Genomic DNA, 15,236 nt, shown 5'->3' on the forward strand with positions numbered 1-15,236 from the left:
TTTCCCAGGACAGAACCTCCCTCCCACCCAGGGATTTTGAGCTGCCTCAAGTCAAAGTCTTACTGAATTGTCAAAATAGGTTCCTGTCTCCAAAAGGCGAGGGACCACTGCTCCAGCCCATGTTGCCTCCTGGTAGTGGTTAGCGTTAAATTCTGCTCTGGGACATTAGCTCAAGCAAGCAGCATGCAAAAAGTAAACGACAGGCTCAGAAGAGCACCTACCAACAAGCTCCAGCAAGGAGCCACTGATTCCACTCAGGATCATGGATATGGTCCAGAAACAAGCACATGATACAGCAAGCTTGTCAGTTATCGGTGCACACCAAATCTGATTCTTAAGGAAGTCTTGCCTGGTCTTGTCAGTAGCTTTTTGTTGCATGCAGCAGTCAGCCTTGCCTAATGACCAGGTTGGGCTTGTGGGCTCTTAAGGTTCCCTTGTTCCCAGTAGGCTTCAGCATTCTTGCCTTGACTTCAGGGCAGCCTCTGAGAGGTGCCAGAGTTACCCACTGCCTGAGGTCCCTGGATCCAGGGCTAACTTCCTAGTAGCTGAAGCACAGCCCAATGTTGCAGGAACTCTTGGTTCACAGTTTAAGACCTCAGGACCACTGTACAGGTGAAGCAAATAGACACAGTTCAGCTTTGCAAAAGGTTCTAGACTTTTACTTAGCTAGCACAGAGGGAGATGAATCCAGAACCAAAAACCACCACCAACTATATACGTTTCCCTGCCTCGGTTTCCTCACTGCTGTGGAGCATTCAGGGGGGTTTGGTCAGTATCCTTTTGCAGAGAGGCAAATGAGGTGGCAGCAGGTGGGCCCTAGGTGCTGTGCCTGTGTGTGGTGTGGTGTGGGGTCTGTGTGACATGACTGGCAGTCCCCATTTCCCAGCCCCTTCCCTGGGGGACTGCCAGGAGGAGGCCTCCTATGGCACAAAAGGAGAGGAGGGATCTTGCACTTGACCAGCTACTGCCTGAGGGGGTCTTCTTGGGTGAAAGTCTTGTACATGCCCACTCCCCAGCCAACATCCCTGCTCCATGGTGGGCATCTCCCCGCCGCCAAGTGTGAGGCTATGGTTACAGGCAGCTTGGGTGTCAGGAGCAGAGCCTGTGGGGGTAGGAGGTTGGGTAGGACAGGCAGCAGGAAGGAGAGGGGAATGGAGGGGACAGATGCCATGGGGGACGGCTTTGAGGTAGGATATGGAACAGCACATGGGACTAAGACCCAGTTTTCCTTCTCCCCCAGCCACAGGGATGTATGGCAGCAGATGGGGTGAGCAAGAGACTGGAAGCTGCTCTGGCCCTGCTGTGTTGCCACCATGGCCCCAAGGGGGCAGGCAGGGCTCCAGGGTGGGCAGGGAGAGGATAGGGGTGGTGCAGGGGCTAGAGACCCTCCCCCACCTCCCCAGGAGCTAGTGGCAGGGAAGCTACCACCATCCACTACCCCCACATCTCCACTTCCTCCAGAGCCTGCACCCTCTCCCCTTCCAGCTCTCCAACCCCCAGAGCCTGCATCTAGGACCCTACCCTCTGCCAGAGCCAGCACCCACCCCTATTCCCTCCCAGTGCCTGCACCCCAGACTACTGTTTCTGCTAATCTTGTCCATCCATGTGCAGAATAAATATTTGATGTGCACCACCCATAGAGAAAGATGGGCAGTGGATGCTCTGCTAATCAGCATTTAAATCTCCCTGGAATGGCTGCACGAGCACACAACTTAGACAGAACACTGCCCTAGACCAGCACCTGCACTGCAGACCCCCACTTGTCCCAACTCCCTCCCAGCACCTGCACCCCACATCCCCACCAAGCCCCCCAGAGCTCCACCACTCACCATTCCTGAACCTGCACCCAAATTCCCTCCAGAGCCTGCTCCCCTGCCCCAGTACAAACTCCCTCCCAGAGACTCAAGTGGGTGTGGCGGGGGGTGGAGAAGAGGTGCGGGGCCTGGACATTCTAGGTACCACCAAAAACTTTTGCAAACCTGCCATCCCTGCCTGAGGCATTGTAATGTATCCATAGACAGCTGCTCCAAAAAGCACCCCATGAGCTAGTCCTTTGAGCTGAGAAAGTTACTAAAGCCCAACCTATCCTCCTTTGAGAGAGAATTGTCTTGACATAAGCCATAATATATGCCTCCTTCAGAGTCTGAAAAGCTAAAAATTGACTAACACACTGAATTTTGCACCAACTATGTTATTTGAAGATCTTCTATACATTCTTCATGCCACCCCAGCAGTTTGCTTTTAAGAGGCTAAGATTTAATGTTAAATACATACTAAATTCACTTAAAGATAGCATTGACTCTCATATCTGTGCTATTTCTGTGTGTGTTGCTTGCTGGCAGTACCCTCCCAGCTGGAAAAAGAGCTTTCCTAAGCAATGGTATCCACATCCATTGGGCAATTCTTGCCGAGGTAGGATTGCCAACTTTCTCCACACACACAGACAAAACCAAATACCTGTGTTCCTCACCTCTGAGCCACCCCTGTCCGGCACCTTCTCTGTGGCTCTGCTTGTGCTCATTCCATCCCACCTCCGTCACGCCCCTGGCCCAAGTCGCTGAGGAGAGGTGCTCCAACTGAGGCAGTAGGGTTGGGACACAAGCGAGCGAGAGCTCTGGTTGGCAGGCTAGGGAAAAGGGGCTTGGAGCACAGCATGGTACTCCAGGGTGGGAGTGAGGGGGAAGAGCAGATGAGGACAGGGGGGTGGTAGAAGCTTAGGCTGGCCCTTACCTCAAGCAGCACCTGGAAGCAGTAGCATGTCCCTCTCCCCGGTTCCTATGTGTAGGGGCAGCTAGGAGACTGCACTATTTGCAGCTGCTGGCCCCTGCCCTGCACATGGGCTGTGGTTCCCTGCCCATGGGAACAGCAGGGGCATCATTTAGTTGCTAAGAGTGGATTAGCTAAATGAAGACAGGGGAAGGAGGTTCATTCTTCATTAAGGCAATGCAAGTAAGTCAGAGCAGAAGACGACAAAATGGGCTTGAGGGGAAATGGGAAAGACATGGGCTGGGCTGCATGTAGCCTACTGTGGGACTAGCTTAATTATTCCTCACTAAGTCAGTACTGCATCTCCTTCAAAGACCTGCTAACATCTGTATTGTTTGTTTTGCCATCCACAGGTGGGAGCATTACAAACTGCATGCAGGGCATGCAAGTGGCAGTGAACTGCTACATATTTTTGCACAAAGGAACAACCAACTTTGGTTATTACATACTCTGCGCTGCATTTTAGTGATCATTTTGATCCTGAACAGGGAACGATGGCTGGGTGGGCAGCATGCAGGTACTTGACATTGTTATTTCCCCTATTGCTACTGAACCAGGAGTTTTGCAGCCTGTTAACTAGTGTTTCAGTTGAAGTATGTCTGAAAAAATCCCATTCTGTGTTAACTGATTGCAACCAACATAGTGGATAAATCAAGAGTTTAAATTCTGATAATCAAGGCAGTGGTGCTTACCTTGAAGCAATCAGATGAAACAGCTACAAAATAAGGGCTTGGCTGCTGGGGTGAGCAGTAGCCATCTACAAGAATTAGGCTTTTAAGAACACTTAGCTTTTAGTCAAAAACGCATACATCCATGTTAACTCCTTTTATTGCGAGCAAAGTGATTAACTCATGCACCAGTCAAGCGTGGGGACAAAGCTGTGGAGGTTAAGGCTAGAACCTGAAGCCCCCGGCTAGGGTGCTGCTACTGGATAGCCAAGAGTTTTAGGGCTGCCAAGAATGGGTTTGCATCCCTTTCTGCCTGCCCCCACCTGCTTACAAGCAAATTAGGTGCTTGAGGAGGGGCAACAGAAGAAAGATTAAGAACCTATCGAGTGGGTGGTAACTTTATAAGCAGAAGCCTGCTAGGAATAGAGCAGATTAGAGGGGATGGGGCAGAAAGGTCCATGTGCATACTTGCTTCCAGAAGTCCAAAGGAAATAACCCCTTCCCTCTTAGGCTCACTGTTGTCCAAGAATGCTGCTCTTACCTGTATCTTGGGTACACAGTGGTGTAGGGCATCTGAAGATTTAGGACCACATTACCGAGTCATCATGTCCACTCACCACATCCTCCTAGCCCTATGCTGTGGCTCAGCTTCCTCTAGAGAGGGTCTGGTTAACTTAATAGGTCTGGCAGGCTGAAAGACTTAAAGTCTCAGAAGTTCTGTTACTAAGTATTAACTAACAATACCACCAAGCAGAAACAAACAAACAGTTTAGTACTGTTAGTCTAAGACCTCGGTTTAAGCTGTTAAGAGCCTCCATTAGCTGTTAACATCTCTAAAAGATGACCATCCAGTTTAGTACTGCACAGGGACCCATAAATCTTTTGGCTGGCCCTGCAGCAGGCTGTACCCATGAACTAGGTGCATATCCCATTCTTCCTGCCCCCTGAAGTTTTAATGCTGCTGAACCATGAGGGTAGTAGGGGTTATATAATTAAGTCTTAACTTGAGGAAGCCATACAAAAGTTTACATTAATTCCTGATTATAGCTCCAGATTGTCCTCTTGGGTATATATGTGTTATGCTACTGTTGGCCAGGCTACTCACATACTTCTCATGTCACCAGCATGCCCCCCACCCCAAAAAGAGCCACTGTGGTCCAGCAGAGACAATAGAATCCATAGTCCTAAACATTTTTAGAGGCCCTTGGACCAAAAATTAGCCCCTCTGCTTTTAGGAAGTTCTCTCCGCCGCCCCACTCCTTTGTTTGGGAGGTTCTAAACAGGAGCTTGATGTAATGGGTTCTGTACTAGGACCCACCTAAGTGACCTTGCTCAGCCTCTTCTTGAGGGAGGGCTTGAAGAGACCAGAATAGCCCTACTAGAGTTCAGTGTAGAAGAGGAAAGTTGCCTGCTCAAAGAGCCACAACTCAGACATTAAGTTGTGCTATCGCTCCTAGTGGGGTTGGTGAAGCCGAGTGCTCTTTAGGCTATTTTGTACACCACTGATCAGCTCTCAGCACAATCCCATGGCCAAGAACAAGCAAGCAGGATTGGCTGGGTGGAGACAGAGTCCCTGCACTGGAAAGAGGTTCAGTGCTCCCTTCTGCTATGACAGAACCACCCCCTCCCCCAAATGCAGATGCTAAGTACTTTCAGAAATCCAAGCAGCACAGTGATTAGTTATCATGAGCGCTTCAGTTCTAACCCAGATGGGGAACACCGATTGCCACCCCCCCGCCACCCGAGGCATCATACGCCTCGCCAGAGAGGCTCTCCTTCCTACCACCTCAGAGGTGCTCAAGCTAGTCATTAACCACCACTGGAACAGGTCTAGGATGCTTGTTTTTTTAATTGAGACATTAGTTTAAGCCACATCTCTTTGATCTCCACCACACAGCAGCCAGGAGTGACAGGAACAGAGCCCCTAGGAGTGCTCCACTGGCCCATACTAGACTCCAGGATTCTCTAGTGCTCAGAGCCAAGCCTGTCGGAAGAGAAGAGGCTGGTTACTATCCATGCTGCCACCCTGCTCCAACATGTTGTTGTTCAGGACAGATTCCCACCCTGCATGCCAGGAGAGTGTCAGACAGAGAGGCTATTTCAGGTCTCATCAGAATACCGAGGGGATACAGCGGTTATTCATCGTGTCCTGGCTTACCGCCCATGTTCAGAGCCCACTGGTGCAGTGAGTTGACTTTTGTCCTACTGGGCAGCACTTATGGAGTACTTGTGCGTAAGGGCAAAGTCAGGTTTTAGATCCCAACCCTACTTCATCACTTACCCAATCCATCCATGGCAGTTTCTCCCTTTGACCCGTCCTGGAGGAGAATTACAGGTCCCTGGCTGGTGACATGGGAGAGGCCATCCAGATGGTGCTCAGTGCTCCTTCTGCCCCCTGCAAGGTGAGCAAAAGGGTAAGGCCAAATGGGAACCCACCATACTTCAGAACCCAGAGTCTTCCGCTTTGGGGAGGTTGGGTTCTGAAGTTTTGCTTTATGGCATAGCTAGATAGGTCCATTGCTCAGGGTTTCAGAATGGTTTCCATGTGGAATAAGATGCTAAGTTCTCCACATACCCAGCAGAGGCAGCTGATGACAGAGCTAATCCACATAAGACTCAATTCCTTATCACTGGAGGTTTGTGCCCACCAGGGAGAACTTCATGGCAGGAGAGGGTGAAGCTGTACTCCCCCCTCAGAGCAGGGATTCTCAAACAGAATTAGGACCCTGAAGGGGGTACCCAAGCCTGTTTTGGGTGTGCTGGCTTTGACACCAGAGCGCTTCAGCTCTGGGCAACAGGGCTTGTTTACAGACCCTCCCTGCCTTCAGTTCTGGCCCCTCAGGCTTTGCTGCTCCTGTCCCAACCCCCAATGTTGTTTAGTTTACCACACAGATCATGGTTCAGTGAGATTTGAGATGCCTGGTTTAGAGGTGCCTGTATCCCATGCTGAGAGGGAAAGCAGAAAGGGCAGGATACTCACGGGCTGCAGCAGGGCAGGTGGTGGTACAGGATGACAACAAGGAGGGCTGGCACACTGAGGCACTGCAGTGCAGGTACACCTGGGGGCAGGAAGGTGAAGTTAGGGCCTTACTGTTCTTGCAGTTCAGGTGGAACTTTGGGCAGTAGGCTCCAAACAGGTTTAGCATCCTTGTGTCAGGGTGCAGAAACATGGAGTCAAGAGGACCCCTTCTTTACAGTCCCATGCCTTGGTGAGAGTCAGGGCATTCAATGACATTATCGGTGGTACCGCCTTGAAGTCTGCCTGTAAGATAAATTAGGCCCATTCCATTGAATGGGTGAGTCTGGAAGAGACTAACACTGGGAGTGGTAGGATAACAGTATGTTAGACAAAGGATGTCACGAATCCCTCTTCCCCTCAGGGACTTTGGCCCAATACAAGACCAAACTTGGAGCATGTCCTGCATCAGCTCTGTTTTTCTATTGATGGCATTGCCTCCTGAGCACCGCCCTTCAGGTGGTGTTCTCCACTCTATGGAGGACACTCAGCTCCTCCCCTGGCCTGGTGTATCCTGGGCTCACTTGTAACATTGAGCCTGGCATTGCCAGGCAGGTACAGCCCTGTGCTTCTGGAGGGCTCCTCCCAGCTAAAAGCCTGTCCTTGTGGCAAGCATTTCCTGAAAGCTTGGATGCCCAAGCTGGCCTGTCAGGATCTCAAGACAGTCTCCCATACATGGTCAGGAAGAATGCCTTTTCTGCTCTTGCATTAGAGGCAAGAGCTGGGGGCTGGAGGGGAAGCCCACACCATGGATATGACCCCAAGTCATACTGGGCCTGTAAGTGTCTGCTGGGAAGCAGAGTCCACGAAGGTGAAGGTGCTGATGATGAAGCGCTGGTAGTGAGATGGGAACTGGAGTCCTCTGGCAGCTCCCACAGGCACCAGCTGTGTTTGATAGTTGTCTCCTGTGTATGGGCACCTGGGAATGAGAACAGGCAGTACTTAAGTATTCTGTACTCAGACCCAGTGTGGACACCTCCCCCCTCAAAATATATCTGAGCACTCACCCATCCACCAATATTGGCCACTGTGGCTGCTGCTGAGGATTAGTGCTGGGAGTGGCCCAGCACTGGTGGAGAACCAGAACTAGACTTGGGTCAGTCTTCTGCAGGATCCGGACCTCCACATATATCGGATCACGTAGGACCTTTACCACAGGGTAATCCCTGTCTGCATAGTAGGAGCCATAACCCTGGTCTGGAAGAAGCCAAATTGACAGGTCAGTAGTAGCTTAGAAAGGCTGACCTAACGTGTATGGCCTGCAGTCACTTAGAAGCCTAACTTTCACATGGGGGGACAGAGTTTGCACTACTTTAGTATTAGGGTTGCCAACCCTCTAGGATTAGTTTGGAGTCTCCAGGAACTGACATCACAATCTTAAAATTGTCATGCAACACCTCCAGGAACACCCACAATCAAACCTGACAGTCCTACCCAGGACAGGTTAGCAATACCTTTTGAAGTCTTTAGCATCTCTTAAATAGCAGGAAGTTAGTTCAATTGCACTCCTGCCTTTAGGCCTGGTAATGCAGAACAGTGACAGTTTTAGCTCCCACAGCACAGCCTACACTGCATTTGCCCTCCCCCTTAAGGGCAGGGCTCATTTACAGAGCTACCCAGGAGCATAGGGTGGGAAGAGTTAGCTACCTGTGGCTATGCGCAGCTCCAGTGAGAGGGGACCGGGCTGGGACACAGCAGAGGGTGGTGGCAAAGTGAAGACCTGGATGCTCAAGGGGAGGAAGTTGCCACTGGTAGAATAGCTACACCGGACATGCAACCTAGTCGGGGAGAAGCCATGAAGTTTACAGTCGGGCACTGGGCACCTTCAGTTTGTGGTTAGGAGAGATATGAATCAGGAATGCCTCCTGCCCAGGAGAAAGGGGCTGCAGCTCCAAGAGCCAACAATTCAGTGAGTAGTGACACACCTCCTTGTGCCTCAGGGAAAGCCAGATTAAGTGACCTAGGAAAGGCCAGGGTGGTGAGGGGGACTGCTCTGTAGTTCCGGGGACTACAATAGCAAAGGATCTGATCCTAGGTTTCTGGAAAGTATAATTTGAACAGGACTCAGAAGAGGCAGCTCTAGAGCTGACTGGTGACTCTTACCTGAAGGTGCTGTCACGGGTGATGGATGCTCGTCTCCAGGTGCTCACATCCTTATCTGCTACCAGTTCGTTTTCATATGAACCCTGGTTGCCATCATTCTACAAAGATGGTGTAGTCAGTGACTTCTCAGGTCTATTGCTTTCATAGCCAGGCATTAGAATAGCAGTGTTATGAGGGTCAAGAACCAAGTGTGCTGTTGGGTCTCTTGCGATGACTGATCCTGTACCAAACCCCATGGGGGAGGGAATCTGTTTCTAGCCTCCAGCATTCCCTGCAAGCTGAGCACTTGAATGGCCACCTAGGCAAGATTCAAATGCTGTCCTGCTCATTAGCTGAGGACCCACAACCAGTAGCATGTGCTTCTACTGGTGGTTAGCATCCATGTGCCTGTGCACACACACCCCTTTCTATTCATGCATGATAGAAAGAAGTGAGGGCACTTCATCCCTGACCCTTACCTGGAAAGTGGTGCCACAGGCAGACAGTGGAAACTGGAACAGGACAAAAGCATTGTTCTTCACCACAGGAAGACAGCTGGCACCGCTCTCACTGGCCAAATGCACTGACTCCAGTATCAGTGGTGGTAGAGTCACATCCCGAGACACCACAATGGAGAACTGTCCATCTGGAGTGCATTGTGCAGTAACTGGAAGTTGGCAAGTGACAGGCAAGATAAGTTGGGGGAGTTGCCCTTATCTGGGGAGGGCATCTTAGATCAGTGGATTGAGGCCAGTAGGAAGCCTTGTGGGCCAGAACCCAACTATTCCCCTCGTACATAAGGGCAGTTAAGTCCATACTGGCCACTGCACCTTCAACAAGGAAGGCGGTGCAGGTTCTGGGATATGAAGCTGGGTTTCCTGTTAGACCTAGCAGCACTGAAACCTTCACTCTTATGAAGGGTGGAAAGTTACTGTGAGACTAAAGTCACCAGCTCAGCACAAGGTGCATTGTAAGTCCCAGAAAGTCTTTGCATGCCTAAATCTGGCATTTTTCCCCTCTTCCCTACAGCCTCCCATGACAAGTCTTCAGCTGTCTTGATTGTTCACATGCATAGACACTCACCTGTGTTGCCATAGTAACAAGGATTCAGTCTATCAGTAGGATTGTAGCAACAGCCTCTTTCTTCACAGTCTCCCTGCGTGATAGGTGAAGGGGCACAAGGCACTCTGTCCTGGCTTAGGACAGCAGCACAAATACCGGGGCTTGGAGCATCCAGGGCTAAGATCCCATTGGAAAGCCACATGGAATGGGAGCAAGAGAGAAAAAAGATTGTGGGGCAGGATACAAGGCATGGAATATGGCCTCCTGCCTGGGTCAGGGGCTTGATGCTCGCAATGCATTGAGTTCAGAGCCTCAGCCAAGTTACTGGAGGTAGCAGGGTCCAGGTTCTCAGGCAGCCAGCTACAAAGCAGCCGCCTACTGACCCCAAATCCTGAAAGTAACTGACAAACCAGCCCAAGATTTCATAGCACATCTTTAAATTTCAGTGCCAGGTGCCTGCCCCAGTGAAGTGATGTTACCACTTTAGATTGTAAGTTCTTCCTCCACATGAGGTACACAAAGCACTTTGGACTAGTTAGTGTTCAGACAGGTGCCTTCCCCTCAGAAGGAACCTAAGGGGCATAAGTCAGATCTAGTCTGCATCATCCCATGATCACTATTAAGAGTCAGGTTAGGAGTTTGAGTTCCTTACATTTGGGACACTGATGCATTGGTTAGTTGGGGAAAGCAGGACACAGGTGCCATAGGCTCTACTGTAACCTGGATTTTCAATGAGCCTCCCGCAATTCTTGGCAGCACATATTAAGCTTTGATTTTAGTAGTCCAATCAGGATACTTTTTGCACACCACTTCTTTAATAAAGATGGAATAAATACTTGGTCAGACATTTTACTGGAGTTATATGGGGCTGAAGTTCAGCCAGAGCTGTCTGGAGGAGACCTCTGGCAAATATTTAAACATCCTCCTCCCAGAGTTCCTATCTTGCATGTGGGGAGCCAGCTCCTGGAAACAGTAAGCATTTTAGGTAGTTAGGTAATAAAACATTTCGTTACCCAGAAGAGCCACTGTAGCGTGAATTCAGATCGCCAGTTTGACTTCTGAGCCATTGAGATCCAAGTATGATTTACCTCGAAAAGGTTCTCCACTCATTAGTGGAACTAACTCCTGGCTGCACTCTTCAAAGCCTACCAGAAGCCTGGTGTGGATGCCCCCAGCAAAGGAGTCAGAACTATGGAGGTTGAGTTTCCTCACTGGTTCTGTAATAGCTACCTTATCACAGGAACATGGGCCTTCTTGCTTGGGTGGGGGGTGGGGGGGAAGCGCAGGGGGGTCACCTCTCAGTGTAACTGAAGGAGGAGAACAGTCAGGAGTGTTCCACATAGAGATCACTTGATCCTTACCTGGCTGGGCTGCAGGGCACTTGAGCTCTCTCTTTTCTTGGAAAACCCTGTACCCAGCTGCATCTGTCCCTTCAATCCCAACCACCATCACATAATTGCCATTCTAAGAAGGAGAGAGAGGACAGGAGTCAGGACTGTACAAGCTCTATTACCAGAACCTCCTGGAGGCACCTCAAGTTCACTCACCCATTCATAAACATAACAGCCATCATAGGCAGCATCAACTTTCTTGGCACCTTCTGGAGTCTGAAGCACCCACACCCCACAGGTGGAGTCATTCTGCAGGGTGTGCAGCCTCCCAAGAGTATCTAGAAGGCACAAGAAGCAAGAACAAAGATCAGTAGCTGATCCAGAGAAAGGGAATGAAGGAATTTAGCAGCTACAACCTTGTCTCCTACAGAGGAGTTCAAGAAGTGGGTGAAGAGCTGCTAACAGCTAACTGTAGCATCTACTTTAGTCCTTTTTATAGAAGTTAAACAGGTACTTAACCTTCAGGTGTTACACCACTTACAGTAGCCCTCTTGTGATCATGAGCTCTTGATTCACGTGAGCAGTTACTCATTTGCACAAGAGTAGCTATTAGACAGGGCTTTGAAAGCATGCCAGAAAAGCCACAGGCAGAAGTTTACTTCTGCTCCTTCTCAGTATAGCTACATGTTGGTATAGGAAGGAAGTGTATAGTTCTCACAGCATTAATCTCACTCACCCCAAGCAGTCACTTCAAGAGACATCCTTCCATCATTGTTCAGAGGCAAAGCAAATTGCAGGCTTTTTCTACCACAGAACAAGAAATTAGGGTCCTCTAAAAAACCATATCCAGTTTCTAGAGCCAAGGAACAATACCACACACAAAAGAGTATCACACCTAAGGTGTGCCCACTCTGCCCTAAGCCAGCCATGTTGATTTCCTAGCAGCAACCCACAAAGGGTTTATGCCTAGCCTGGCACCCTTATAACCCAGAGGCAGCTGTGATTGGGCCAAGCTCTGGTGAAAATTTCCACCATAATCAGGTGAAACTCACTTAGCCCCTCCCCTGAGTTCCTCTAACTGCCTCCCAGGGCTAGCAGCTGGGGAGGCTCAGACTCATCACAATCCATTCCTCCTGCAGGTGTAACCTGGTGGCTGGGAAGTAGGGTGGGGAGATTGAGGTGATTGACAGCAGGAGGGGTAGCCATGTTCATGTCCCTTTACATATGAGCTTACGTTGTTATTTTCTGTTAGAACCCCAGGGAAGCCTCAAACTGTTCTCCCACCTTGGCATTTCCTTCCTCCTGCTCCAGGCTGTGTTGCTGTGCCCGGCCTTGCTGTGAGATCGGCCCAACCCTGTTGTGTGACTGGAGCATCCTGCGCGGCTCGGCCGTCTGCCAGGCCAGTACTGGACTTCATTAGTCAGGGTTGTCACGAGCACCAAGTTCCCTGCAAGCATGAAGTCTCCTCTGTGGCAAATACAATTAGGCACAGCATGGCTCATTCAGGGGCTAGTAGTTGCTGAAACATGACAGGTTACTTGCATCACATGTGGAATAGTGAGGGGAGTAGGGGGAAGTCGGATGGGCCATTGCTCTAGCAGAACTGTCTTACAGCCACCAGGGCACATGGCTACATGAAAGTAGAGAATCTGACCAAAAGAATCCAGTTCCAGTGGGAAGTGCTTTAGTTACTCTTTGCCCCATCACCCCAGGGGGATGCCTAGGACCCCCCAGAGCCTATTAGATTTATGGTGACTTAAAGTTCGCACGCATCTCCTTTAAGCAAATGAGGAGCCCTGGAACGCCCTGTGGCTGTGTGCGGTGAGGAAGGGGTCATAGGAATATGTGATGTGTCTAGAATTCTTATGTTTCTAATGTTTTTTTAAAACAATGTAAAACCAGAAATATCATGTGAGAGGAAGCACACAGATCCCCATCTCGGGTCCCTAGCACTAAGAGGGCCTTCAGATCCCCAGGTCGTGCCACTACCATTGAAGCAACTAGAGGGGAAAGAAACACACACTTTGCCAACAGCAGAGGAATGATGAGACTTCCAGGTTCCAGTTCAGATTCGGGGGGAGGAGGAAAGGTTCCCTAGTGGTTATAGCCCCTTCTGTTCTTGTGATCCTGGCCCGTCTCTGTCCTCCTATCCACCCACATCTTCCGCTCCCACTCTCCTCCTGCTCCTGTCCAACCCCCAAATTCCTCCTCTGTGCCTGTGCATCCCTGGTTCTTGTCTCCATCTCATTCCCAAAAGCCCATCTGCACTGAGTCGGGCTGATTCCTCCTCCTCCTCTTTGCTGCCCGGGTGTTGACAGGAGAACACTGAGAGTACGGGAGAGACAGTCCCTGAGCTTTCTGTTTCCATGGCCACTGCCATCATCGCATCTGCACCTCACTGCCAGGAGGCACCGCTGTAGGAAAAGAGCTGTTCAGTCCTGCTGCTCCAGCATGCTCAGTGTAGACAGAATCTTCAGTCTTGAGTTCCCTTTCTAACAAGTCTCTATTGAAAAACGTACATGTAAGCGTGAAAACAATGTTAGTTTAAACAAAAAACAAAAAACAACCCGCTATTGAGCATGTGTAATGGAATGCCCCCGTATTCACATCCCATATACTACTGCAATAATCTTTATTAATAAAACAGGCCTTGTAAGGTATTGTTTGAAAACTAATAACTCACTAGTCAGTAATCTCAGGATGAAATGTGTATAGCAATATATACGTAACGTTAATTTTCCCTGGTGGTGTTGGTACATGTTCATAGCTGTATAGCCCCGATTAGCAGAATAGGCCAAACAGATCTTAATCAAAGGTGTATGTGTTTAACTCACTTTACACATATGTAGTAAACAAAGTCCTTGAAAAAGCAAGAGGGAGGCAAGACAAATCTGCATTGTAGCCAACAATACCGTGAAGCCTCCCTCATTCACTAGGAGCCTTCTTGTTTCTATGCTCACAGCAGGAATGATCTTTAAGGAGGGCAGCGGAGGGCAATAATTTTAGATGGGGGCACTCTGAGATTTTGATAAGTGGTGTGGGGTGTGGGGGTCTGGGATGGAGGTTGGGTGCAGATGGGAGCTCAGGGTATAGGACATGGGTGCAGGAGGGAGCAGGGGCTCTGAGAGGGAGTTTGGGTGAAGGAGGTGGTTATAACCTGGGGTAGGGGATTGGTGTGCAGGGTCCAGGAGGGACTATGGATGCAGGAGAGGATTCTGGCCTTGGAGAGGGATATAGGAGCAGGTGCAGGGTCTGGGAGGGAGTTGGGGTGCAGGAAAAGGCAGGGTGCCATAAGCAGGCTCTGTCCAGGGGGCATTCCCCTGAGCAGCTTCTAGCCAGCAGCACTCTCAGGAAGGCTTCCAGGTTTGCTAGCAGTCCTAGACCAGTCCACGTGGTTCTCTGTGCTGCAGGGAAGTCTTTCTTTGTTGTCCCCACCGCCAGCAAAATCTCTCAGCTCCAATTGGCCAGAAACCAGCCAATGGGAGCTGAGAAATTGTGCTGTAGTTTCCCCATCCCCAGCAAAATCTCTCAGCTTCTGTTGCCCAAAAACCAGTCAATGGGAGATAAAAAATATTTCAGGGATGGGGACAGCATGCAAAGCCTTTGCCCTCCTTCTTCTGCGGCACAGGGAGCCAGAGAGAGCAGCTTACCACTTTAATCAGCACTAGTGCATGTGCAGGGGTGGGCCAGATTAAAAGGTTTGGTGGGTCGGATCTGGTCTACCCCTGAAATAAGGAGTAATCCTCAAGGCAATGCATTTCAAAGGATGACATTCCACGTTCTCTTTCCCCATCCATCTTTCTTTGCCACCTAATAAGACAAAAGAAACAGACACTGGATTTTGTGAGCAATTCTTGATGTGAAATTTGGACAGCTCTTTTGCTAGAAGCAGTTGGCAAGAATTTCACCTTAAACCAAGTATAGGTTGTTAAGCTTTAGTACTAGGATGCATTTTATCTTTATTTTAGTACTGTCAAGTGATTCAAAAAATTAATCGTGATTAATCGTGGGATTCAAAAATGAATTGTGATTAATTGCACAATTAATCACACTGTTAAGAACAATTCAATAACATTTATTTAAATGTATTGTGATATTTTCGATGTTGTCAAATATATTGAGTTCAATTACAACACAATACAAAGTGTACAGCGTTCACTTTATGACAAATATTTGCAGTCTAAAACACTAAAGAAATAGTATTTTTGAATTCCTCTAATGTAAGTACTGTAGCGCAATATCTTTATTATGAAAGTTGAATGTACAGATGTAGAATTATGTAGAAAAATAACTGCATTCAAACAAAAAATA

General features: G+C 49.3%; 1 protein-coding gene across 1 annotated transcript; it reads right to left on the bottom strand.

Moving 5' to 3' along the window:
- Positions 1 to 5,293: 5,293 nt before the first annotated feature.
- ZP4 (zona pellucida glycoprotein 4) lies at positions 5,294 to 11,854 on the bottom strand. The gene is made up of 12 exons (XM_074988357.1): positions 11,662 to 11,854; positions 11,142 to 11,263; positions 10,956 to 11,058; positions 9,616 to 9,771; positions 9,012 to 9,199; positions 8,554 to 8,651; positions 8,098 to 8,228; positions 7,458 to 7,647; positions 7,222 to 7,369; positions 6,415 to 6,493; positions 5,716 to 5,829; positions 5,294 to 5,418 (listed from the first exon to the last, which is right to left on the bottom strand). The coding sequence occupies exons 1-12, from the start codon at positions 11,852 to 11,854 to the stop codon at positions 5,294 to 5,296; spliced, it is 1,647 nt and encodes a 548-aa protein (XP_074844458.1).
- Between the last annotated feature and the right edge of the window lie 3,382 nt (positions 11,855 to 15,236).

This window comes from Carettochelys insculpta, chromosome 1, assembly GCF_033958435.1.
Source record: "Carettochelys insculpta isolate YL-2023 chromosome 1, ASM3395843v1, whole genome shotgun sequence".
NCBI lineage: Eukaryota > Metazoa > Chordata > Testudines > Carettochelyidae > Carettochelys > Carettochelys insculpta.

Excerpts from the sequence above, each read along its gene's own strand:
- ZP4 (XM_074988357.1), bottom strand. The coding sequence starts at position 11,854 with ATGGCTGGCTTAGGGCAGAGTGGGCACACCTTAGGTGTGATACTCTTT. Across the intron at positions 7,648-8,097 it reads GGAGCTGCGCATAGCCACAG|ACCAGGGTTATGGCTCCTAC; the intron begins GTAGCTAACTCT and ends GGCTTCTTCCAG. Across the intron at positions 6,494-7,221 it reads AGCAGACACTTACAGGCCCA|GTGTACCTGCACTGCAGTGC; the intron begins GTATGACTTGGG and ends TCCTGCCCCCAG.